The sequence below is a fragment of the Poecilia formosa genome, unplaced genomic scaffold (assembly GCF_000485575.1).
Source record: "Poecilia formosa unplaced genomic scaffold, Poecilia_formosa-5.1.2 Scaffold564, whole genome shotgun sequence".
NCBI lineage: Eukaryota > Metazoa > Chordata > Actinopteri > Cyprinodontiformes > Poeciliidae > Poecilia > Poecilia formosa.
This window is the reverse complement of record NW_006800503.1, coordinates 41,511-68,269: the sequence shown is the minus strand read 5'-3', so window position 1 is coordinate 68,269 and position 26,759 is coordinate 41,511. Positions and strand designations below refer to the sequence as shown.

Genomic DNA, 26,759 nt, shown 5'->3' with positions numbered 1-26,759 from the left:
GTTGGCCATCGAGAGAAACTGGAACCACTTTAAGGTTTTGTTTAGACCATTTAATTAGCTCTACATTCTTAAGAGAATGAAAAATTAATAATAAATAATAAAGACTGTGGTATTCTGATTTAGTAATGTAATTATATTAGTTGTGTTACCAGCCCCACGCCACTAGAGGCAGTAGCAGGCCCGAAAAGATGCGACTAAGGAGCAGATTTAGAAGTACACCGAAAACTACAGAATTTGGTAAAAACGTTGAGCTTTGCTGGATTGCATGGATTTGAACTTATGTCTTTATTTATAAAGACACAAGTTCAAATCCATGCTGAGAGTGGAGCTCCTTCAATCACTGCTCCTCCGCAGCACTGATTGGCTAAGCAATGTAACGTGATCCTCTGCAGCAAGTGATGGCAAAGCGGGGCGTCATTACGACTTTACATAAGTGTGTCTTTACCTCCGCGGCAGAGGCTCCGCCGAACCCCTGGGGTTCGATCAAACTCAGGTTAAGATCCACTGCGCTAAAGTGAGGAGTTAGCTGTTAGCTGTGGCTGTGCAGTACAAACAAAAACCTTCCAGTAAGTAAATACTTAAAGCAAAAGACATGTATACAATTTTTATGTGCATTCACTGCTCAATAAGAAGAAACATATTCACAATAAACATCAGACTGCAGTTTGTTATTTTATTACTTTGGCTGAATCTTGATAAGCTGCCTCATTAGCAAAACTGCTACACTGCTTTCATAGACTTAAGCTTTTTTGTCAAAGGTAGCACAAATCTATGAGAGGCCCCATGGGCCAAAACTTACAAACTCTCTTACACTCACAATCAAACTCTCTTACACTCACAGTCAAACTCTCTTGCAACGGAAGTTAACTTAAAATTTCAGTTTCTGATTGGACCCCAGGCAGGAGTAGGCGGGTTTTCACGGACATAAAAATAGCTGAGCGGCAGCAACTCACAGAGGCAACTAATATTTTAAATGACATCGTTAGCGCTCCAAAAGTAATGTCAGCATTATCAGAAGTGTTTAGGAGCCGACAGCCAGCATCGGAAACCCCATCTATCAGTGGGATAAAGCTAGCCGTCTCTTCAGAAATGGCAGTAAAGCCAGCACTATATTTTAACGTGCGCGACAGCACAAGTTATGGCGCTCTCTTTTCAAAATAAAAGCGGATCTCCAAGTTTATATTTGATTCACACATCAAGTTTCTCTCCGGCGGCTATAACAGGCTAAAGCTTTGTGTTAATTAACCCTCTATGGCATGACTTTTTATTTTTTGGGGGAAAAAAATATTTTCCTGCATTCTTTGGGAGCTTGTTGGTCCCTAATTACATATCAATCATAAAATTGGACCCTGACACCTCCAGGAACCGGATTTGGGTTTGTTGCCTCAGGGCAACATTGCACTACAAGGGGTCTAAAACGCCAAGTTTTCTACAGTGATTATGAGAAATGAAATACAAATCAAACAAAAACTATATTCATAAAAAAAACTTTTTTTTGACAAAAATAAATCAGACATGGTTCCAACTCACCAAATATAAAATAAACAACTAACTTTCATTAATGAATGGTACATTTGCGCAAATTACTAAAACGAGCATTTGTGTGTTTGTACATGTGTATGTTTGGCAGAGTTAGAATCACTAAGGATGTTGAAATCAGTCTTATTCCCTATTATATGTTAAACATCAGGAAGGAATTCCTTGCTGATGGAAAAAAAGTGTATATCACATTTTTGGCACTTGATTATTGGCGTACCTGGGAATCACCATCTGTTTATCTGATTATCTATGGGTTGTAGTGACCAGATTCACATCAGTGACAGGACTTAGGGCTGCAGGTTCTTTTTTTAAGAGTTTGTAGTTCTGATTTTTTTTGGTAGAATTTGAGCCAATCAGAGGACAACATTTCCACCAGCTCCCATATCTGGTAGATTTGACCCTGTGTAGATTTTCAAGTTGTAAGGAACACCATCTGCACCAGCCATATGAAGTACCCTGCAGACCCATATATTTGGGTTTAGCAGGTATTGCTTCAGTCTTTGCCTGCCTTGGACTTCATGACAACTGTCATAAACATTCATAAAGACTTCTTCATGTTCATGACAGTGTCATGTCAGTCTTATCCACACCCCTTCAAATAAAGTGTTACCAGCTACCCAGCATTTATTGCTTCGCAAAAATTTAATCAGCACAGAAACTCCAAACACACAAAGAAATAGTTATAATAGTACCCCCAAAAATTTAAAACTACTTTCGCCCCTGGGTACAGCCATCAGGTGAACACAATGTCTTTCCTGACTCAAATCAGTCAGTGACTGAGCTGGGTGAAAGGGTAGATACTAGGTCAAGTTTGCTCCTGCTGTATTAACATGCAGAGCCATTTGTTCTGCTTTTCAGCGCAGTGAAATCATTGAGTCTGCTTCTGTTTCAGATCCGATCAGACCGACAGATTGGAACAAATGTTATTTACTCCTTAGAGGGTATCGGCGCAAACCAGCCTCCTTTTCATGTGTTTGTGGTTGACCCTCATAATGGAAATGTTCGCGTGACCAGGAAGCTTGACAGGGAGGAGATTCCCCTATACAATGTAAGTTTTCAGCTGTAATTGAAATAATCTGTGTGAAATGTGAACAAAAAACTTACATGATTTCCAGATACAGTACAATAAGAGATAATAAGGCTCCAATCTGGCTCAGCTTTAACTGAACTATTTACCCTCATTACATGCACTGGTATTCCCACATAACATAGATGGCACATGATTCGTTTTAGAATTAAAGTTTGTATTTTATACTGAGATTGTGTTTGGGGCTTGAATGACCTGAGCGCTTAGAATTGCAGTCGATCTGAAGAAGCGTCTGACAGAGCATGATTGTTAAGATGTCTCTGAGCTTCTGGAACAATATACAGAAAAATCATGAATATTATCACTTTTCAGCTTTCATTTTTTCATATGGTGTCCCATTTGAGAGGATCAATTTAGGAATGTTTTCTAACATAACAGTAAAAAAAATAGATGAATAAAAAGTGACACCTTTTTATCCTTGCTTATTTAAAGATATTCTAGTGGGCTGTAAATTTACACATTTTCACCTTATCTGCTCAAAAGTTTCAGCCAACAGATTTGACCATAAATAGGAAACTGTCTCTTTTTAAAGTTTTGAGGGAGCATTTTAATGCAGCAGCTTGTCTGTTGAAACAGTTCGGCTGTCAGTTTTTGACACATAAAAAGTGAAGGAGCTGTGTTCACCGCCACCACTCCCACAGCTGCTTCGGTGAGACAGCACTGCCCCCTGAACATGTAAAACTGCAAGGAAATCAACTAAATATTGTGCACCCTCTGCAGAACACACACATTACATCACATCACATTGTTTCCTCTCATTTGTGAACGTGGAAGTTCTGGAACAGGGAACTGATTTCAACTCTGAATATCTCCGTTTTCTAAGTATGACAAATACAACAAGACTCTGATTCATCTGTTTTAGCTCGCTGGTTTTGCTAAATTCCCAAATGGCACTGAAGCAGAGGCAAAAATTGACCTGAAAATTAAGGTCGTAGATGAGAACGACAACGGTCCGACATTTGAGTCATCGGTGCTGACAGCTGAGGTGGACGAGCATAGTCCTATAGGTCAGTATGGTACATATAAAAACTCATAAAACAATAAAAATGCAAATTGGAAATGTAAAAATGATCCACTTTTGAATCGGTGTTTTAAATCCATTTTAAATGTATTATTATTACACTAAAGCCATTTATTATGGTCAACTTTTGTACTAAATATTATCAAAAGTAACCATTTTTCTTCACTTTGGTTTCATTTAAAACTGTTTTTACAGGGTCTTCAGTAATCACAATTAGCGCCACTGATAAAGATGAAGACGGAACGCCTCATACTAAGATCGCCTACTACATCATAGGGCAGGAACCTCGTGATTGGTTCAGGATGGACAAAGATGGCACAATCTATGTCAAAAATAACTTGGACAGAGAAGTATGAACTCCACCAACAGCTGCCTTTGTTTCTTGTTATTTTGATATTTTACAGGTGTGGTGTGTATGTTTGTGTGTGTGGTAAACATAATAGACTTTTAGCAGGGGAAATGTATTTGTTTCAAAATCTAAGACTTTATGGTTAGTACCAGAACAGCTGCTTTGATACAGGAAAACATTTCCCTGATTGCTGCATTGACCAGGGGTCAGTCTCAGAAGGTCTGCCATCGCCTCTTTGGTTCTGTTGGACAACTTTCTGCAGCTGATTCCATAAATTTTCACATCAGATTTGTTTAATTTGTGAATGACTTCACATGTCACAAAAGTTTTTTTTTCCCTTGTGTCCCACTTGACTTTGTAGAGACCTACTTACTTAGTAAGTACCAGAACTAAACAAAGTGAGACAGTGTTTAGTTTCTATGCTCCTCACATCTAGAGCCAACTTCCTCTAAAGCCTGAGATGTGCAGAAACTGTCGGTACCATTAAACTGTCGGTACCATTAAACTGTCGGTACCATTAAACTGTCGGTACCATTGAATCAGAACTGAAAACATTTTGTTTACAAAACCATTTGATCAGAGTGTCTCACTGACAAGCTGTTGGCTTGAGTGCTGATGATTTATGACTAAATTTGGATTTTTTTGTATAGCACTTTGGATTACCATGTGCATACATGGTGCTATAAAAATAAACTCACCTTTGATTTGTTAGTGTAACAAAAAATCATTTTTTTTTTTCAGAAAGAAAAAACAGTCCTGCTGACAGTGACTGGTCGAGATATGGACGGTGCACCACAGGGACACATTGCAACAGCCACTGTCACTATCAACATTCGGGATGTGAATGACAATCCCCCAACTTTGGAAAGCGAAGCAGTAAATATTTCATTAAGTTTTTATCATTTATATTGGAGCAGTTAGAACATGTTGCTATTGAGGTTTTCAGATATTGTAATTGTTGTGGACTGGCAGCAGTATTGATGTTACTGCCTCTATGTGCTTCAGTAACAAAATATTTCCTTCCTTAGTGTCAGACTTCTTACAGGTGGGACCATGACCACCTTCTTCCTGTTAGTTGTTGGGACAGCAACACCTAAACAGTTGGGTTCACTCTAAGAACGTGATGATGATTTTTGATATTATAGGACAGTTATTTGTTATCAAGCGTCTTCCGTGACAATAACTGAAAATCTAAGCCAACATTTTCTGGTCACATATTCAAGTCAAAGAATTTCTGATGAAAAAATTTTCTGTTTAAATAAATATTACTGGAGAAAAACATGTTTTACTGTTTTTTTTAACAGTATGAAGGAGACATTGAAGAGAACACATTTGGTGTTGAGGTGATGAGGATCAAAGCAAATGATCTGGACAGTGATCAGGACAACTGGGAAGCTGTTTTTGAAATCGTCCAAGGCAATGAAGATGGATATTTCAGCATAAAAACTGATCCTAACACCAACGAGGGTATCCTGTTTCTTGAAAAGGTATTATACATTTTTTTTACCCAGAAGATAAACGTCAAATAACGTTGGCCTTTGGTTAAGGCCACAATTATTCATAACCCTGAGGAATTAAAAGTATTTTTTTTTATTTGACTGGGATGTTTTTTGTGAATGGAAATGACTTTAGTGTTTTGGAGTAACCCAGCCAGAGTCCAGACATGAAGCTAATAGAGAACCTGGAGGGAGCTAAAGGCTTGGAGGGCTAATAAAGATTTTATTGCCTTATTAGCCACCTTTTATAGGCGTATATAAATTATTTTTTAAGATAATTTTTTCATAAAATGTCAATATCTATATTGATATTCTATTTACATTGTTTTTGGATTATGGTTTCATTTCCTGTCAAGGACAAACTTATTTGTTGAATGAAAATAATATTTTACCCAAATTTGCTAGTTGTATAAATAATTTTGGGCATAACTAAAAATGCCCATAATAATGTTTCATTCACGAATATGAATCCCTTCCCAAGACAAACACAAATTCCTGAGTCACTGCAACATGTCACCATTTATAGCACACACTCTGATACATTTGACAAACATGTCATGCTGCCATGTTTGTCTCTAAACTGAGTATATTTCTATTTGTTAATGGTAAAACAAATAAGTAATCACATAACTACTTTTGTTTTCTACTAAATCACTTTTATTTCTCCCAAAGACAAAATTAATGATGTATTTGAAACATAATTTATCTAAGTGTAGTTACCAAAAGAAGCCTTATTCTGCATGTCACATGTGTCTATATCCAGTTCATTAAAGCCGGTCAGTCACTGATCAGATTACAGTAACTGTTCTTGCAAAAGAAAATCCTGTTTTTATTGAGTGACTGTTGAACAGAAGCTTAGTTTCTTACACAAATACTAATGCACATAGATTTTAAAGAATTATAACTGTATAGTCTCAACTGACAAGAAAAACATAGTTTATCCACGCATGCAGTGAATCACACTGTAAATAGTGTTTTAACTAAGTTTCTATTTTTCTGTTCCTTTTTCAGCCTGTTGACTTTGAGGATGTAAAAGACATGAATCTAGGGCTAGCAGTGCGGAACAAGGCTCCGCTGGTTGATGGGTCTGGTTCAGCTGGTGGAGCCAATATAGGTTTTGGAGGAGGAGCCGGTGGTTCCGGTGGTGCCGGTGGGTCCATTGGTGCCAGTGGGTCCAGCGGTGCCAGTGGTGCCATTGGTGCCAGTGGTGCCAGTGGTGCCATTGGTGCCAGTGGTGCCAGTGGTGCCAGTGGTGCCAGTGGTGCTAGCGGGACTGGTGGTGCCTGGGGTAGCAAATTTAAAACCTATCCAATAAAAATCAATGTAAAAAACCAACCAGAAGGACCACATTTTGAACCCAAAGTCAAACCTATCCCCATCAAGGAGGGAACGCCCATCGACGTAAATAAAGTGATTGCCAGTTATCCTGCAATTGATAAAGATACTGGGAAACCAGCAGAGGATGTCAAGTCAGTGTATAAACAAACACAAAGCTTATAAATTTGAAATTACAGCTTCAGTTTTTATGGACTCAAAATTTTCTCTGTTTATGATGCATAGATATTTAAAAGGCTCAGACCCTCAGAACTGGCTCAGCATTGACCCCAAGACAGCTGACATCAAACTGAACAAGATGCCTGACAGGGAGTCCCCATTCCTGATCAATGGGGTGTACATGGCTGAAATACTTTGCATCACTGAAGGTACTGTTTTATTACTTAAGGTTTATCATATTGGGACACAATTAAAGAACTAAGTAGGAATGCCAGAATATACCTGTTCCCTTGCTCCTTTAAATTGAGATGAGAAAAATATCTAATTATTAAATATCTACCCACTGTAAGTTTAAATTGTCATGGTGAAGTTAATCGCGGGCTGCACAGTGGTGCACAGTGGTGCAGCCCGCAGCAACCTTCTTCTTGCTGCAAGGCAACAGCTCTAGAGCTGTTGCCTTGCAGCAAGAAGAAGGTTCTGGGTTCGATTCCCAGCCTGGGGTCTTTCTGCATGGAGTTTGCATCTTCTCCCTGTGTATGGTGGGTTTTCTTCAGGTACTCTGACTGTGGGAGGAAGCCATAGTCAGAGTACAAAAGCAACCCTAAGCAACAGAAACAAAAGCAACATAAGCCCCTAGCCCACTTCCTCTGCTGCCATTTTGAAAACTACAGGCAGACTACTATTCTAAAACAGTGCAGAAAATCAATATCATTGTTCACAACTTCTCTTTCTGTTCTATGTTTAGCCTGGTAGAAAATATACCAGAGTAATGCACTTGAACAGGAGATAGTCCAGTTGGACCACTGAAGTGAGATTAAGATTGAGTGGAATTGTGTAGGAAGGCAAATGACCAACAAACCTCCACCAGTGTTTTTAGGGGGAAAAAATTAAAAACTCCAATAGCAGAAAAGAGTTGATTCAGTTGTCTGATAAACCTGCTGCAGCCAGGTTTATGAGACAAGATAAAAGATCACAAAATAAGATATTAATTAATAAGGATTTTAAAGAGAGGCATCCACATTTAGTTACTTTTATATTATTTTTAAAATTTGCTTTGTTAATTATAAATGAAAAAAAGGTTGGTTGCTAAATGACACGTTTACACACTCAGTGAGGTACTAATGGTAATAATAGACAGCAGAAAGGTGTGTTTAACTACAACTCTGCTTCCTCGTCTGGACCCTGGGTTAATAGTTTTATAGTAGAGAATTGTTTGAATTGTTTGCATTGTGTCATTAACTTCCCACCAATCCCTCATATCGAGTGTACATGTACCCACAGTGGAGTAGAAAAACTCTGTTTGACAGGAAGAAACCTCCTGCAGAACCAGAACCAGAACCTGGTTCAGTGAGCATCCATCTGCCACAACCGACTGGAGCTTTGAGAAGACAGAGGAGAAACACAAAATGAACACAAGAGCTGATGCAGGAGGATTCCTCTCTAGTGTCATCGTTTTAGTTTAGTATTTTGTAAACACTTTTTATTTTAGACCTAATGGTTCAGCTCTAGGTCAGCTAATGATCTCTTTCATTCCTACCTTCTTCTGCTGATTTTGTTGCCAATATGTGCTAATAAATAAATTTAACATCCATCCATTTTCCATACACCCTTGTCCCTAGCGGGGTCAGGTGGGTTGCTGGTGTCCATCTCCAGCTAACATTCCGGGTGAGAGGCGGGGTCACCCTGGACAGGTCGCCAGTCTGTCGCAGGGCAACACTGAGAGACAGGACAAACAACCATACACACACACTCACACCTAGGGAGAATTTAGAGAGACCAATTAACCTGACAGTCATGTTTTTGGACTGTGGGAGGAAGCTGGAGAAAACCCACCATGCACAGGGAGAACATGCAAACTCCATGCAGAAAGACCCCAGGCTGGGAATTGAACCCAGAACTTTCTTACTGCCAGGCAACAGCTCTACATACTGTGCCACTGTGCAGCCCTAAATTTAACATGTAATGTGTTTTTGTTCTTTGTTTTTTGCAAGATCCACATAATCAGCAAAAAAGTAAATGGTGAAATCTTCAAACATTTATAACTGACAGTATCATTTGTCTGTGTGCTTAAGATAAATAAAGGTAAATAAGTCAAAAACACTATACATACATGTTGTGGTTCTATTTTACTAACTAAAGATTCTAACATTGTGTCTTGTTATTCTTCAGACTCCATTTACTTCTCTGGAAAAATAAATAAATAAATAAATAAATAAAATAAAAAACAGAATCAGGAAATACTACAATGCCAATAAATAAACACATTGGAAATGTTGCTTTAATGTGAAAAAATATGACATTATTTAAAGGACAAAGACTCTCATTAACTGTGGTACCGAGAAAAAGGGACAAACTAATACTTTTAATGGTTAAATATTTTTGCTTTATCATTACAGGGATGCCAAGTAAAACAGCGACTGGTACGGTAGCCATCCAGGTGGAGGATCTCAATGACCACTGCCCCACGCTGACCAGTAACTTTATACCTATGTGCAAACCCAACAAGAGGATCATTGTTAATGCCAAAGATGAAGATGCATTTCCTAATGGCCCACCTTTTAAGTTTTCCATTTACCCTGGGAGCACATCAGTAGATTGGAAAATGAGGCCTTACAATGGTAAGATAATACATGAAGCTATATAATTTGTGAACAAAATTTGAATCCTGCAAATATGAATAAAAATCACTTCACGTCATGTTTTTATAAATTTATGTTCCCCATTTCAGGACTTTCAGAAAAGTATCAACATAGAAATGATGTTTTTCATGAGTGACATCTTCTCAACTGCCAATAGAAGGATTAGGGCTTTGACAAAAAAAAGACTGCAGGGATTACATGTTGGCATTGTTGAAAACAAAGTAACATAATTTCATATATTTGAATGCTGAATTATGACGTAGATGATAAATACTAAAGAGAAAAGGCTGCAGGTGGTGTATAATGTAGTCAGTGTGTTCACAGTAAGTTCCCAGCAGTAGTTCCCAATCCTTTTACCACCTTTGTGCCCAGACTTTTGTCTAAACACACATATCTATGTGTGTTTTCATGATTACAGACAAATAAACACACAAATATCAGACAGATGTGTCTGATAACAAATCTGTTAGGGTGATGGCAAGGAGGCCTCCCAACCTCAAAGCTCATTACTGTGTGCTTTATTTTTAATAGTTACAGTAAGGAATTAATAATTTAATAGTAAGTAATAGTAAGGATTTAATCGTTTAACAATTTGATTGCTGTTGTGGCGATAAAGATTTTTTCCATTGATTATGAAAGGCTTTTTTTTTTAAACTGATCCTCTGTTTCCAGAGTTGTATTGTTTATTAAGAGCTCCTGTCTCATTTGCAATCAGAAACAAACATCTGTTTTGAAAGATCATTTTGAACCTATATTAGCCAGAGGTGTTAATCATTTGGGTTGAACTTTACAGACTTTCTGTTACTGAGACAATAAGCTCAATTCCCTAACATGTTTTTGTCGACATCCTTCTTGACTTTTTCTCTCTAAATGGGTTTGGAGACTCAGATGCATCACTGCAAATGATCCTTTTTAGTCCCACTTTTTCCTTGAGAGGCAGGTTCTTTGTTAACTCAATTAAAATAGACTTTATTACCTTCTAAGTTATTTTTAAAAAAATATGCTAAAAAAAGCTATGCATTTAACATGTGTAACTGACTGCAGCTGAACTTTGGCAAATGGGAAGAAAAATTGTATTTAAAACAATGTTTGAAATTTGACTTTGTGTGTCAGAAATATATTAACTCATTAACTAAATGTTCTTCAAATGTATGTGTCTGTTAGGCTCTTTGTACTTGACTAAAGGTAAATAAGAATATGAAAGTTTTAATAATGCATGTGAAATATGTTGTATTTGACAGATACTGCAGTACTTCTGACAACATCTGATGAGTTGCATTATTCTCTCAACGATCTGATGCTTGTGGTGGAAGACCAACAGAAACTCACCTGTCCAAATCCACAAAAACTGACAGTCTTTACCTGTGACTGTACGGAAACAGGTGACTGTTCAGTCAAAGGAAGCATGAAGCTGTTGAAGCCAAAAACAGCATTAGGACCTGCAGGCATTGGACTTCTTTTTCTGGGACTTTTGGCTGTACTATGTGAGTGTAACTCAGTACTTATATCATCGAAGGACTGATGACAAGCTTTGGCCTTGCTTAAGAGGCACGTGTGAGATGATCAGAGAGAACTCACACTGCTTAGCTCTAATTAGCTCTGAGCTGAAGAAACTTCATGAAGTCAAGTTTTTTATGTAGCTCCTTTCTCATGTAAAAATCCCATGGTGCTTCAAAAAGACAAGGCATGAAAATGAAAACATGATTGAGAAAACAAAAACAAATGAAATGATAAAAATAATTCTATTCAATGTCAGTGTCAGTTTATTTATAATGAACTTTAGAAACTGCTATGAAAATGCTGTGTAGTGTTCATAAAACCACAGATAACACATACGAATAATAACACAAATTAAAACAGACAGAACAAGTAAATTACAATGTCAGGCCTCATGTAAATGCCAAAGAATAAAAATGAGTTTTAAGGAGTGATTTGAAGTGTTCAAGACTATGTGCAGATCTAATGTTGAAGGGTAAGTAGGAGCAGTGATGGCGAATGCCTGGTCTCCTCTGCTTTTCAGCCTGGTATTCATGATCATTTGAATAAAGCAAATCTTACATTGTGTATTATCAGGTAGAGCTTCTGTCAAACTGTTGAAACAGTTTAGAACTAGCTGATCTGATGACATTACCTGCAGTGTCAGCAACAGCTGATGTAAGAATGTATATATTTGGAAAAATAACACTGGTGAACCCTCTTAAGTAAGATAGAGGAAAACTTAATGCTAACTGTTGGATATGTGCACTGCTGAGACTACACTTCACAGTACCATGTCCTGGGTTACACCATCTGTTGTTGACAGCTCTTGTATCATAGGAAAGCCTGGCAGAGAGATGCTGAAGTCAGGGACATGAGCATACTGTTGGTATACTCTTAATTGAATGATATATTTTTGTCTTTCAGTCATTCCCTGTTTCATAATGCTGGTCCAGTGTCGGAGTACGTCAGGCTATAGTGACATCTTTGCTAAGATCCCTATTGAAACAAAACAATATCTCATGACATACGACACTGAGGGCCAAGGACAACCATCGGTGAGACAAACATGTTTACAAGCTTGACTTGACGTTTGAGACAAATACTAGGTACTTGTTGTACCTAGTATTTGTTTGCTTTCAAAAGACATTTATTGGAAAGTTGTATATTGAGCTTCTGACCTAATTTGACAAAAATATATAAAGATTTTGTGCTAAAAAAAAAAATGCGTCTTTGACCCTTTATAGGAAACTGCTTACAATAATCTTCAAAGTCAAAAATCTGACTTTGGCTTTTTACAAATGGTACCAAGTCCAGCTTATGGAATGGAGCAGTCTGTTGCTGCCGTTTACCAAGCTGCTTCAAGTGAGTACAGAGACGGAGGGTTAGGGATGTCTTATTGGGAGAAAAGTGGCTCTCACATTGAGTCTGAAGGTGGACAGTCAAGAGGAGGAGCTGCAACAGAATGTTTCAATGACATGGTGCTCTCAGACAGCTTCCTGAAAGGATACTACAACAAGGTGAGAAATCAATGTTCACAGAAATATTAAATCATTTGCATTTCAGCAGGACAAATGTAAGGCAAAAATCTGCAATCCTTCCTGTTCATGGTCCAACATTTGCTGCTCTTGCAATACTAATTTTTCCCATCATATAAGTACTGAGTGCAACTCAGTACTTACATCATTGAATGGTACCTCTGTGCCTTACAGATGTTTTTCTGTAAGGTACAGTTGAGAGGCATCTTCATATGTGTGGTGCAATGTTTTGTACATTGCACCACACATGAAGTTCAGTACTTTTACTAGTTGAGAACAGAATTAACCAGAGGACATTTGTGAACAAACTCTGCATCACAGGCTTTACTGTTGAGTGCATTTTGAGGCCTATATGATGGCCTCAAAAACAGCATTTGTTGAGCTTAGTGATTTGATACCATGTCAAGTATTTGTTTTTTATTCTTTAATACATCCTTTAATCAAATACATAAAAGTAAGGTAAACAGAGTAATGATCCACTTGTTCTGAAAGTCAGATATTAGACCTGGAAATACTAAATTCCTCTTAACAGTGTTGCAGTTTTAGATCAGGAGGATCTTCTAATCAGAGTAACTATTAAGAAAGCTTTTAGCAGTGTCCTCTTTTTATTTGTCCAAAGCGTAAAGGCACCGATTAAGTGACAATTATAAAGTAGTTATGCAAGAGGGTGTAGGCTGGGATCATCAGACCTTTCAATGTAGAATTCCTGGAGTTTCTCTTCACTTTTTAAATTAAAATTATTTGAATACTTCTCATTCTTTTAATGCTGGTAAAATCTGAATTGACATTATGCTTTTTTTTAACCATGCTACCTATACACATTTGTCATTACAGTTCCATCCTCCAAGCATTTTTCTCTCTCTCTCTCTCTTACACTTATTAGAGGGTTTGTTTTTCACTTTTAATGTGAATGTGAAAACAAATAAACTCTTAATTTCCTACAGCATACCAGTGGAGATGAGAAGATTGTGCAAAAAGATCACATGTTGGTGTTTGACTATGAAGGCACTGGCTCCTCTGCTGGCTCCGTTGGCTGCTGCAGCAATTTGCAACAAGACTGTGACCTGGAGTTCCTCAATAATCTTGGACCAAGCTTTAAAACACTTGCTGAGATATGTGGAGGTAAAATAGTCCAAGCAGAGACAACACAGGTGGACACTCCTCTACCTAATCCTTCTGTAAATAACATTCAAGTGTCAGTACCAAAGTTGGTGACAAGCCAAGAAATGTCCTTGCCATCCAGAGTGCAGCCAGCTCAGTCCACAACTGCTCAGACTTTAATCAGTAAAACTAGTAAAACAACTGAGCAAGCTAAAATAAGGGAGAGCAAGGCCACAGTGAGGGAAGGGATGACCTCAGTGCAAACAGAAACGGCACAGAACCAGATGCTAGTTGTAAACCAACAGCAACCTGTCTATTTCACCACTGCACCCATGCTGCAGCCCATACAATATGTTGTTCAGCAGCCACTTCAGAATGCCATGATACTAGCAGAAACATCTGGCCCTAACCTTCAGCACATGGTAATGGTTAATGGCACTGACTTTGGCTCATCCCAGGGAGTTATTGTTCAAGGCCAAACAATGATGCATAGTGCCCAACCCCAGAGCCTTGGGGCAGTTCTGGTAGACAGCAATGGGATACAAGGAACCACTGGCAACATGGTCCACACAGGAAACTTCTCTGGCGCCCAAAATATGATGGTTGTTGAAGGCCAGGTCCCTGTAGGAACAGTGAAAGTATTAAATGGGAATGAGGCTAGCCTCATTCAAGGTGGAACAATGCTAAATGAGCTGTCAGGATGTCAGACAATGCTGAAGATTGGGGAGTCAGGCAGCATAGGGCAGCAGCTTCAGGATGGAAGAGGTGTCTTCCAAACAGCTGAAGTCTCTGGGGTTCAAAAAGTTCATGACCTCAGTGCTGGGGAGTCCAGCAGCTCTAAGAGTCGCACCTCTTCCAACACACTCAGGACAACCTGTACTATTCATAAAACTATTGTGCAGTAGTCAGGAGACCTAAGATATAATGCATGTAAGGTGGTCAACAGACAAATAGGGTATGGTCTATGGTGATGGGAGCTCATGTAAGGTGTGTGTTAAGGTCAAAAGCTGTACTGCAGTTAGTATTTGAGTCTATGAGTCTATGTAGCTAAAATACCATAATCTTTGTTCTGGCATAACCTCTAAATTTTCACTACCTAAATTACTATACAGTTGTAGTTAAAAGACATCATTAGAAGGTTCTACCATTGCACTCAACTTCTCCTGACCTAAATTAAATGGAACCATTAGAGGTACCTGTATTGGTAAGGCCTCATTCAAGGTGGTACAATACCTGTTAACCTTTACATCTATAAAAACAAAATCAAAAGACAAACCTTTGTATTTTAAATCTTGCACCATTATTGCATAGCTAACAGTAACAGTGATGGGAATTCTCTTTTGTATGATGCTGAAAGACAAAACGCCAATCCCATCTGGTTTATTCCAATATGTAGAGCACATTGTATTCATTTGCTGCAATTACTGGCTTGTGTTTTTGTTAGCTTAATGTTGTCTGGGACATCTTATCTGTCTACAGATATCCATGCTGTGTTTCTGTAGCTCAAGACTGGTCAAGGGATTAGATAACTCTGTCTTACACACTCACTCACACACTCACACTCGCTCACTCAGATGGGGTGGATTTTTTTCATTAACAACACTGAATATTTTGTCTGGTTTCAGATTTATGTTTTATGTTTATTACCATTTAGTACCATTCTGTTAGTTGGTTAAATTCTTTTTCTTATTAAACAGTCTAAATGCTGGAATTAGGGGTGTTCCTCTTATGGTTATAATGTGTTTATTAATGTTGAGACTTCAAATAAAGAAATATACGCTTGTCATGTCTGTAAATATTGGATGCAGCAAAAGAACAAGTTTGATAATAAAGATATTTTACTGTTCAATTTTGTTTGTTTCTTTCCTTGTCCTGCCCTGTACTATTTTTTTCTCAGCCACAAAACACAGATGTTTTTCTGCAAGGTACAGTTGAGAGGCATCTTCATATGTCTTGAGTGTGGATAAACTGGATTTTTACTTTTGTGCTGCTCATCTTCACTCTGTATATCATCTGGAGGAAATCTGTGAGGACAGGTGCAGTTATTTAACCTTCACACAGAGGAAATTGGTGTGGAAGAGAATTCCAAGAGCTGAAAAAGTTGCTGTCAGTGAAATACATGAATCTTGCTTTAAATTGAAAAGTGTGTGTTGATATAGGGCAGAAATGAAGCAGATCTGTGGTACAGGGAAAGGACCAGTTAGTGGGGAAGTCAAATAAAGAGGACTCGCTGAAGTAATATGTGGACCTTGTGATACTGTGTGCTTGTGTGCATTATCTCCAATGAGATGATGAACGCAAACCTTAGTAACCCAGCATGGTGTCAGAAGAAAAGAAAGCTAAAATGGTCATTTGAGAGTCCGTGAGTGTTTTTTGGTTTTTGTCTTTTTCATTTGTCTCAGTAAGTGATGATGGTAATCAGACGAACAAGCGGCACAAAAAGAAACTGTTACATGAGTCAGTTTCAAGTTACTGTTGAAGAAGTTCAATTTTAGGACCAAATACTGGAAAAAATAGATTAAGTGGATGAAGAAATTTCATATTACACACGTTGACTCGTATGGTGAAGTGCCTTAAGATCATGTATTGTGAGTTAGTGCACTGTTGCCTTGCAGCAAGTAGGTCCTGGGTTTAAGTCCTGACCCGGGGACTGTTCTCAGTGTGTGTTGGTTGGTTTTCTTCTGATACTTCAGTTTCCTCCCACAGTCCAAAAACATACGTTAATTGGTGTCGCTGTCCAGGGTGAAACTCGCCTCTTGCCTACTGACTGCTGGAAATAAGCTCTAGCACCTCTCACAACCCGGAAGGATAAGCATGTTAGATAATAGATGGATGGAAATGAAAAATTGGGGAGAGTGGCCCAAAATCAAAATTCACAAAAATCAAAATTCACAATCAGGTCCCATCAGGATTTTGCATCCCATGACAAAAAAATACAATTGGGCCCTCCCTGCGCAGCTGCTGTTACGACCCATCAAAAATGTCACATTATTTTAAAGGTTGCAACTACCTTTTCTTTGGTCCAATATGGATATTAGCACAATATTTAAAGCTAGTCAATTTTACATGCAACTGTCTGCATACAGTATGCAAATAGGTAGGTTTTTAATTTTTCTTACTGAAAGGTCTCTCCCCAACAGTAACAGTCACAGGCAACGTGCAAAATATAGATAAAGCTATCCAGACTTCAAAAAAAAAAATGCTGTGTATTTGCATTTTGGTAAAGCTGCAGTATGTCATTTTCATTAAATTTATTTATTTATTTTCCATATTTGTTAAAACTGTCACCATGTTAACAGTTTGTTGAGAGACAATCTGTGATAAAATGGATCTCCTCCACCTCCTCCCTGAACTACTCTTGCAGTCTGAAGTAATGCACCTCTCTGACCAAGAACAACCAATCAGAGCTAGGAGGAGGGTCTTAGTGCTGTCATTCAATTCTGCTAATGGCAGAGAAACAACTTGTTACAGGAAAACTGTTAACTGTCATCATTGGTAGCTATGCTAATTACACTGAGCATTCTCAACAGTCTTTACTAGCTGCAGCATAGCCCACCGCAAAAGGAAAAGAGGATGAGTGGCTGCACATGAGGTTGTGATTTACAGCACTAAGATCCACCTCCTGCCTCTGATTGGTTGTTTCTAGATAGCACTGGGAAAAGGCAGAGCAATTAATTTTTTTCCTCACAGATTATCCCTCATACTGTACTACATAATGACCTTTTTAACAAATGGAGATCGACAGACAGATTGATGCAGTGTCTAGAGTGAAGCCGGAGCTGTACCGGTCTGGCATGGTAAATGATTTATGTTCCTACCCTCATCTATGGTCATCACAGAAAGAATGAGGTCATGGATACAATTGGCTGAATTGAGTTTACTCCAGCTGGGTTGAGAAGCTCGGTCATCTGTGAGGGACTACTCTTTCACGTTGAGAGGAGTCAGTTGAGATGGCTCGGGCATCTGGTTGGATGCCTCCTGGACGCCTCCCTGGGGAGGTGTTCTGGGACTGGGACTATGTTTCCTCCAGCTCATCTAGGGGAGGTCACATGAAAAAAATGATGAAAGACTGAGGAAAGGACTGTAAGACAGCTGGAGGCTGGATTAACACTAATTCATGACATGAGAGTTCTCAAAGAACAGGAACAGTGCAGATCATTCAAGCATCGGACATTAATGCAAATCCTAATAAGGTGTATATGTGATATTCTTTTGTCTTGATAAAGTGATAAATTAATTTATTTATGTCGTAAATACACTGGACTGAATTGTGCTTTATGCATGGAGGAACCTAGCAATAAATAAATAAATAAATAAATAAATAAACTGGGTAAGTAAATTGCTTGGGAAGTGTCTCCTTTCTCTATTGGAGAAAACATGACCCTTAAGAGATCCAAGGATGTCTTATCTGTGGTTGCGGGACAGCAAGTGCAGCAAGCCTTTACCATGATCAAAAAAGAGCTGATGACACCTCAGGACCCCCCTGTAAAATCCTAATGCAGAAACATGGATGTCAGGTGAGTCATCCTCATGTGTAATAATAGCTGTGCTGCTCCAGAGGCAAGCTGATGCAGGTTGGAAACCGGTTGGGTTTGCTTCAGGAGGTCTCTTGAAACAGATCCCAAACCTCCAGTTTTTCTGCATGACTCCAAGAGCTTCTATGAGCTTCCACTTCGTACACAGCAAAAATACATAATCACAGTTTCTTTTCTCCAGACCAGCCTATTTGGCATTGGCAGGGGCAAACAATCTTTGAGAAAAGAGCAAATAAGGGTTTTTGAGAACAAAGTTAAGCTACAGGTTAAAAAGATGATGTTTGATTCAGTTGATCAGTGCATTTTAAAACTAAAACACAAGTGTTTAGACCTTTTCTGAGCTTTAAAATCAGAATATGTTTTAATCTTCTAAAAATAGATTGCTAATGAATGAAATAGAGATAACAGGAAAGAGTCTTTAGTGACCAGCATATACAGTATGTTTATTATCAACAAAGTCAGAAAATAAGCTAGATAGTTGTCAGGACTCTGGATTCTTGGCTTGGGTTTTGTTTATTTCTGTGATTTTCTGTTCCTCTTTTAGTTTTATCAGTTAGGTTCTAGTTCTCTTTTGTTGAACCCTTCTTGGCCATTCTAGTTTTATTAGTTGTCACTTATTTTGGTTAGATCTGTCCTGTTCTTGTTTTCCTTTATTTCAGCCCTGCATAGTGTTTTCTAGCTATGCTTCTTGTTGTTACTCTAGGGGTCAAGATGATTTCCTTTGTTCTCTTCCTCACTCTCCTGTGTTCCCTCTGTGAATCTTCCCAGTTTTCCGGTGCCACACTCTCTCTTCCCCTCCAGCCTGGCTCCTGCTCCAACTACTAACACTGCAATCAATTAGCTCATCAGCCCTGGTCTGTTATTGGCTCCACCTCCCAGTATTTAAGCTCCTTTTTCTCAGTCACAACTCGCTGGTTCGTCTCATCATTCTCCATTGTTTTCTTGTTATTCTCCTTGGGTCCAGTTTGGTTTGTTTGATTTTTATTCCCCTGGACTTTGCAATTGTTGTAAGTTTGCTTCATTTTATTATTATCGAATACATCATCTCAGAACCTACGCCTTTCCCTGCTTCATTTGGGTCCACATCATTCAACATACCATGGCAGTAATAAACAAAAGACATGATGTATTTGGCTAAATATGTTATTGAACTCCCTATTGGAATTTTACTCAGTGTTTTTGTGAACTGCGGCACACACTCTTCGTGAATAAGTTTTCCCTGTAGACTGATCTATTTGGAAGGTGTCTATCACATAAAAATGAGCTCGACATGGTTTTGAGCTCCACAGCCTTAAATCACGTTCTCACTTGTTTTGTTTACTTGCCCTGAAGCAAGAAGCAAAACTGAAATGGCTCCTCTTAATAAATATGCTATTTTGATATTCTTCAGAGTGATTATTATTGGAGTCAATCAAAACTTGGGCTCTGGCAAGAAAATAAATGATCCAATGAATAGACATGTGGTAGCCTGTCTAAAAAGGCTTGGTGTTTTAAAGATCACGTCAGACTAAAAGTTTCAATCTCACTGATGCTCCACATCCTATCCTCTTTCCACTAAAATTGATAAATCAAAAAGGTTTGCAGATTAACTTTTTTCTAGGACAAGGACAACCTCCATTGCTGTAAAGGGATAAAAAACAAAGTTAAATTACAACGTGACTCTGTAAGGAGATTGAAACACACAACATTATAGAAAAATAAACTGTTGTGACATATTCTCAATTTGGGTAATGTTATTTAGCAAATCATACACAAATGCATATAATTGTCCTTTTTATATAATTTACATAATTTAAGTCACCAGTTTAAGATTGAGGATTAAGTCAGGTGTTTGTTTTACTGAGATGGGCTACTTGTCCCAACTAGACAAGAAGCTCTGCAAGAAATTTTGTAGCATGATTTCTTTCATGTTTTCTCAAAGTGAAAACCTGTAATTCATAAAACTGTCATCTGCACCCCATGCCAAACACACTTAATGAGTCATTTATAAATCTTGCTTAACAATTTTGGAAGTATGTTAAACTTTTGAGAGCTACCTGAGCTGCACTCGCAGTCCCATGCCTGTTCTTCAGTTATTCTTAAAAATTATAGTTTATAATTATTTCATTTAAATGACAAGTGAATCATGCATATTTTAACTCACAAGAACATATAGAAATCAAGTCTGGCATCAAACATAACCCAACCCAGCATATCTTTCCCCAAATAAAAAAAGAAAAAATAGGCACATGGAAAATGGATAAAGCAGTAGTGAAAGTGTGAACAAAAATATATATATTTAAAGCCACATACACCTTAGATACACCTTAGAACCGGGTCAGACCCCCTTGTGCCTCTAGGACTCCTTTAATCCTTCGTGGCATAGATTCAACAAGGTACTGGAAATATTCCTCAGAGAGTCTGGTCCATATTAACATAACATTCCACAGTTGCTCAAGATTTGTCGGCTGCACATCCATGATGTGAATCTGTTGTTCCACCACATCCCAAAGATTCTCTTTTGGATTGAGATCTGATGACTTTGGAGGCCATTTGAGTTCAGTGAACTCATTGTCGTGTTCAAGAAACCAGTCTGAGACGATTGGCGCTTTATGACATGGTGCATTATCCTATGGAAGTATCCATCAGAAGATGGATACACTGTGGTCATAAAGGGATGGGCATGGTCAGCAACAATCAGGTAGGCTGTGGCATTGACACACTGCTCAATTGGTACTAATGGACCCAAAGTGTGCCAGGAAAATATCCCCCACACCATTGCACCACCACCAGCAGCCTGAACCACTGATACAAGGCAGGATGGATCCATGCTTTCATATTGTTGACACCATTTTCCGGCCCTACAATCCGACTGTTGCAGCAGAAATCGAGACTCATCAGACCAGACAATGTTTTCTAATCTTCTATTGTCCACTTTTGGTGAGTCTGTTTGAATTGTAGCCTCAGTTTCCTGTTCTTAGCTGACAGGAGTGGCACCCGGTGTGGTCTTCTGCTGCTGTAGCTCATCCGCCTCAAGGTTTGGCATGTTGTGCGTTCAGAGATGCTCTTCTGCATACCTTAGTTGTAATGAGTGGTTATTTGAGTTACTGTTGCCGTTTTATCAGCTCACACCAGTCTGGCCATTCTCCTCTGACCTCTGGTATCAACAAGACATTTGTGCCTACAGAATTGCCGCTCACTGGATATTTTCTCTTTTTCGGCCCATTCTCTATAAACCCTAGAGATGGTTGTGCGTGAAAATCCCAGTAGATCAGGAATTTCTGACATACACAGACCAGCCTGTCTGGCACCAACAACCATACCATGTTTAACGTGACATGGTTGTTATAGACATATGTAGAGCTATATCAATATATATCTAGATTTATATCTATATATTACTATATTTATATCTCTAGCTTTTCTGCATGGCTAGAGAGAAAGAGAGATATGTGTATGTATATAGTAGCGATGGGCAGATGAGGCCTCACTGGGTGTGTCCACAGTGAGGCACATTTACCAAACTGTGTCCACAGTGTGCTGAGACTGTGTTGCTTTGTCACTTACAGTGACACCCGCTGGATTTAGAAAGTTATTGCAGGCAAATTCAATAAAGGGAGTGTTAACCAGTTCATCCTCCTCATGCTGGGCATGTTGATGCCTCAGCATTGTGGAAGTGCTCTGCTTACAGTAAGACAAATCTTGGGAGCAAATCCTACAATTTTCACCTACAATATAAATAAAAGTTAATCCATGTAAACTAACTCAAATATCCCATGGAAAGGAATTTGAATAATCTGAAAGAAAAATTTTCAAAAGTGAAATGAGAACAGGATAATTATTTTCCTTTATAACATCAAAATGATCTCACACGGGAGAAAACTTCCTCTTCCTCTGTTGATCCATGCCGGTAGTCAAACACGACCAAAAACTAACGCAAAGCAGGGAACACAAAGTATCTCCATCCAACAAAACCCACAAATGTATTTACACAGTTTCTCCCTCATCAGTACAATTTGGCGCAGTCACATCCAAACGACACGGGAACTGTATCGGTCACGTGGTTTTCCTTAAAGTGATACGCGCACCGACACAGGGTTTCATCTTGTTTGCTTGGTGCATGTGTCAAGGTTTCGGTGTCATCTGGCCCATCACTAGTATATAGATCAGGGGTGGCCAAGTCCAGTCCTCGAGAGCCACCATCCTGCAACTTTCAGATGCATCCCTGCTTCAACACACCTGAATCAAATGAATGGCTCGTTATCAGGCCTTTGTAGAGCTGATCCCGGTCTGTTGGAGTAAGGATACTTCTAAAACTTGCAGGATGGTGGCTCTCGAGGACTGGACTTGGCCACCCCTGATATAGATGTACATAGTGGTGTACTCTCTATGGGCTGCCACCTTATTGTGGTGAAGGGGTTTGAGTGCCCCAGTGATCCTAGGGCCTATGCTGTCTGGGGATTCATGCCCCTTGTAGGGTCACCCAAGGCAGACAGATCCTAGGTGAGGAACCAGACAAAGTGCAGCCTGAAGACTCCTAATGATGAAAAACAATGCTGGACTGAGCGTTCCCTTGCCTTGGGTCACTGGGGCCCCACCTTGGAGCTGGGGATGGGGGCCCTGGTGATCTGATCCTCGGTTGAAGAAACTGGCTCTTGGGACGTGGAATGTCACCTCTCTGGTGGGGAAGGAGCCGGAGCTGGTGTGTGAGGTTGAGAGGTTCTGGCTAGAAACAATCGGTCTCACCTCAACGTATGGCTCTGGTTCTGGAAGCAGTGTCCTTGGGAGGGGCTGGACATGCTTCCACTCTGGAGTTGCCCATGGTGAGCAAATATGCCAGGCAGGAGTGGGCATATTCGTTGCCCCCCATCTCGGTGCCTGTACTTTGGGGTTTACCTGGGTGAACGAGAGGGTAGCCTCCCTCCACTTACTGGTGGGGGGACGGGTTCTGATTGTTGTTTGTGTTTACGTGCCAAACAGTAGTTTGGATTACCCACCCTTTTTGGAGTCCTTGGAGGAGGGACTGGAGAGTGCCCCTTCTGGGGCCTCCCTTGTTCTACTGGGGGAATTCAATGCTCACATGGGCAATGAAAGTGAGACCTGGAGGGGCGTGGATGGGAGGAATGGCCCTCCCGATCTGAGCTCGAGTGATGTTCTGTTGTTGGACTTCTGTGCTCGTCATGGATTGTCCATAACGAGCACCATGATCCGGCATAAGGGTGTCCATATGTGCACTTGGCAACAGCACAACCTAGGCCGTAGCTTGATGATCTGTTGTCATTTCATCGGATCTGCGACCACATGTCTTGGACACTCGGGTGAAGAGAGATACAGAGCTGTCCACTGACCACTACCTGGTGGTGAGTTGGCTCTGTTGGTGGGGGAGGATGCTAGTCAGACCTGGCAGGCCCAAACGTGTTGTGAGGGTCTACTGGGAACGTCTGGCAGAGTCTCCTGTGAGACGGAACTTTAACTCCCATCTCCGGCAGAACTTTGAACATGTTCCAGGGGAGGTGGGGGACATCGAGTCTGAGTGAACCATGTTCTGTACCTTCATTGTCGATGTGGCTCATTGCAGCTGTGGCCGCAAGGTTGTCAGTGCCAGTCGTGGCGGCAACCCTCAAACCCGTTGGTGGACATCTTCGGTGAGGGATGCTGTCAGGCTGAAGAAGGAGTCCTATCCGTCCTTCTTGGCCTGTGGGACCCCTGAGGTAGCTGATGGGTACCAGCAGTCCAAGCAGCATGTGGCTCGGGTGGTTGCTGAGGCAAAAACTTGGGCATGGGAGGAGTTTGGAGAGGCCATGGAGAAAGACTTCCTTAAGGCTTTGAGGCAATTCGAGGCCACCATCTGGTGTCTCAGGAGGGGGAAGCAGTACAGCACCAACACTGTTTATAGTGGGGGTGGTGTTCTGCTGACCTCGACTAGGGACGTTGAGGGTCGGTGGGCAGAATACTTTGAAGACCTCCTCAATCCCACCAACATGCCTTCCATTGAGGAAGCTGAGCCTGGGGACTCTGGGTCGGGCTCTCCAATCTTTGGGAACGAGGTCGCCGAGGTGGTTAAAGAGCTCCTTGGTGGCAGGGTCCCAGGGGTGGATGAGATCTGCTCAGAGTTCATCATTGGATGTTATAGAGTTGTGTTGGCTGACGCGACTCTACAATATTGCATGGACATCGGAGGCAGTTCCCCTGGATTGGCAGACTGGGGTGGTGGTACCCCTGTTCAAAAAGGGGGACCGGAGAGTGCGCTCTAATTACAGAGGGATCACACTCTTAAACCTCCCTGGCAAAGTCTATTCAGGGGTCTTGGAGAAGGAGGGTCCATCAGATAGTCGAACCTCAGATTCAGGAAGAGCAGGGTGGTTTTCGTCCTGGTTGTGGAACACTGGACCAGCTCTACTCCCTCAGCAGGGTCCTGGAGGGTGCATGGGAGTTTGCCCAACCGGTCTACATGTGCTTTGTGGACTTGGAGAAGGTGTTCGACTGAGTCACTTGAGGAATACTGTGGGGGGTTCTCCGGGAGTATGGGGTGCTGGGCCCTTTACGAAGACTTTTTTTTCTTTTTTGCGTGGTTTCACTTCCTCGAAACAGACAGATGTTACGTCTGCCGCACTTCTGAGTGCCACTCTCCTTCTAGACGCAGGAGGGTAACATTTGGTAACTCCATTTGTTAAAACCGCAGGATGAGTTAAGTTTAATTCTTGCAGCAGCAGAGCTGTGTCCGCATTGGTTGTGCAGCCGCAGTGCACTGCACATGTTACGATCTAATTAACTTGTGCACCTTTATTTATTTCCTCAAGATAAATTGCTGGCTCCTCTGTTTAGACTATAATTGGATTCAACATTGCAATCTCTTTAGTTTTCTCTATTCTGTATGTAATGGAGACTGAAATTAAATGCGTCATTTCTACCAAAGGTTTTGAATGGGCTTCCTAACGCTCCAAAGCGTCCGGTCTATAACTCTTCAACACGCTATCAGCTCCCAGTCAGAAAGACGCATTTAGTTCAGAGTCCATGAGATGATATTCAGAAAGGATCTTTTATTGATTGATTTTAATTGGCTCTGCGATGAACTCTTCACATAAAGTCCATCATGTCCTCGCATCTGCACCAGTCAAGGGTATTAATTATGACCTGTCAAATGACCGACGGGCTTTAATTTTTTTTCTTGTCATTTAAGAAAATAACTGGTCAAATAGGGAAAATATTCTGTTATCACGACCTCTCGGGGGGACTCCAACCCGCACCCCTTTTCAACAATGGGGGGACTCTAAACCTGTTCCCCTTTTCTCCCCAGTGCTTGAACCCGGGTTGGGATTCAAATCCCAATTGTTGTTTATGTTCCATAAGCAACTCTAAACAGGTGGATTTTAAGTCGAGATTTAAAGGCTCTCTGTGTTTCAGCTTTTTTACAGTTTTCTGGAAGTTTGTTCCAAATCTGTGGTGCATAGAAGCTGAATGCTGCTTCTCCTCGTTTGGTTCTGGTTCTGGGGATGCAGAGCAGAACCAGAACCAGAAAACCTGAGGGGTCTGGAAGGCTGATAAAACAACAGCTCTTTAATATATTGTGGTGTGTTGAGAAAATCAATCTAAAATAAGCTAGTTTTAAAACTTAACATGTCTTGATTCAAATGGCCTAATTGTGTTTTTAAAATCAGTAACGTATTCTGGCTCTTTGACCTTTAACCATCTGCTGTAGTTACAGCAGATGGTTTGCTAGGATCGTTTGAACTTCCTTTTGTCTGTGTGGGAAAACAGTACAGTAGAAGTTGTAGCTTTTCACACTCATCTGTGAAAAGCCGCAAACACGGCAGGGGTTTCTGGCTTTAGAGAGAGGGTCAGAGATAGCTCCTGGTTGGATGAGCAAAGATACGCCTTATTTGAATAAATTAAAGATAAGAATACGCCTTTACTATAAAACTTTCTACACAGAAGTAACAGATCAGATTTGCTCTTGCAATTCTCCAAAGACGTCATTGCACGTCTTTGCTTTTCTTTCATTCTTCTTTCCATTTATGTCAGGTAAATGAATGTATGTCTCCGTTGTTCTGCAGTTTCTGTTGTAATTTTATGCATTGTCTTATATTGGATAAAACTCTGTAATTCTGTGACGTCAACACGCATTGTTGTTTTCCTTGTGGCCACACGTGACCCGCCAAGAGGACCTGGGATCCAAGAGGAAGAGAGAGCCAAACTTTTTTCAAAGTTAATTAATTTAGATATTCTTCCTTAACAGGTGCTAAACCGTTCAGTGATTTATAAACTAACAACAGTATTTTAAAGTCTATTCTCTGAGCTACAGGGAGCCAATGTAGGGACTTTAAAACTGGTGTTATGTGCTCTATCTTCCTGGTTTTAGTCAGAATGCGAGCAGCAGTGTTCTGGATCAGCTGCAGCTGTTTGATTGATTTGTTGGACAGACCTGTGAAGACGCTGCTCCAATAATCAATGCGACTAAAGATAAACGCATGGATGAGTTTCTCTAGATCGCGCTGAGACATCAGT

At 40.1% G+C, this 26,759-nt stretch overlaps 1 protein-coding gene across 1 annotated transcript in view; it reads left to right on the top strand.

Moving 5' to 3' along the window:
- LOC103129665 (desmoglein-2-like) overlaps window positions 1-15,589 on the top strand; it is a 36,535-nt gene extending 20,946 nt beyond the window's left edge. Inside the window, exons 4-15 of the mRNA XM_016665311.1 lie at window positions 2,432-2,587; window positions 3,489-3,633; window positions 3,843-3,997; window positions 4,738-4,872; window positions 5,301-5,483; window positions 6,504-6,961; window positions 7,053-7,195; window positions 9,383-9,604; window positions 10,867-11,109; window positions 12,029-12,159; window positions 12,349-12,621; window positions 13,584-15,589. Coding sequence (XP_016520797.1) covers window positions 2,432-2,587; window positions 3,489-3,633; window positions 3,843-3,997; window positions 4,738-4,872; window positions 5,301-5,483; window positions 6,504-6,961; window positions 7,053-7,195; window positions 9,383-9,604; window positions 10,867-11,109; window positions 12,029-12,159; window positions 12,349-12,621; window positions 13,584-14,645 — 3,306 coding nt within the window. The 3' untranslated portion in view covers window positions 14,646-15,589. The remainder of the gene's footprint in view (window positions 1-2,431; window positions 2,588-3,488; window positions 3,634-3,842; window positions 3,998-4,737; window positions 4,873-5,300; window positions 5,484-6,503; window positions 6,962-7,052; window positions 7,196-9,382; window positions 9,605-10,866; window positions 11,110-12,028; window positions 12,160-12,348; window positions 12,622-13,583) is intronic.
- The last annotated feature ends 11,170 nt before the right edge of the window (window positions 15,590-26,759 follow it).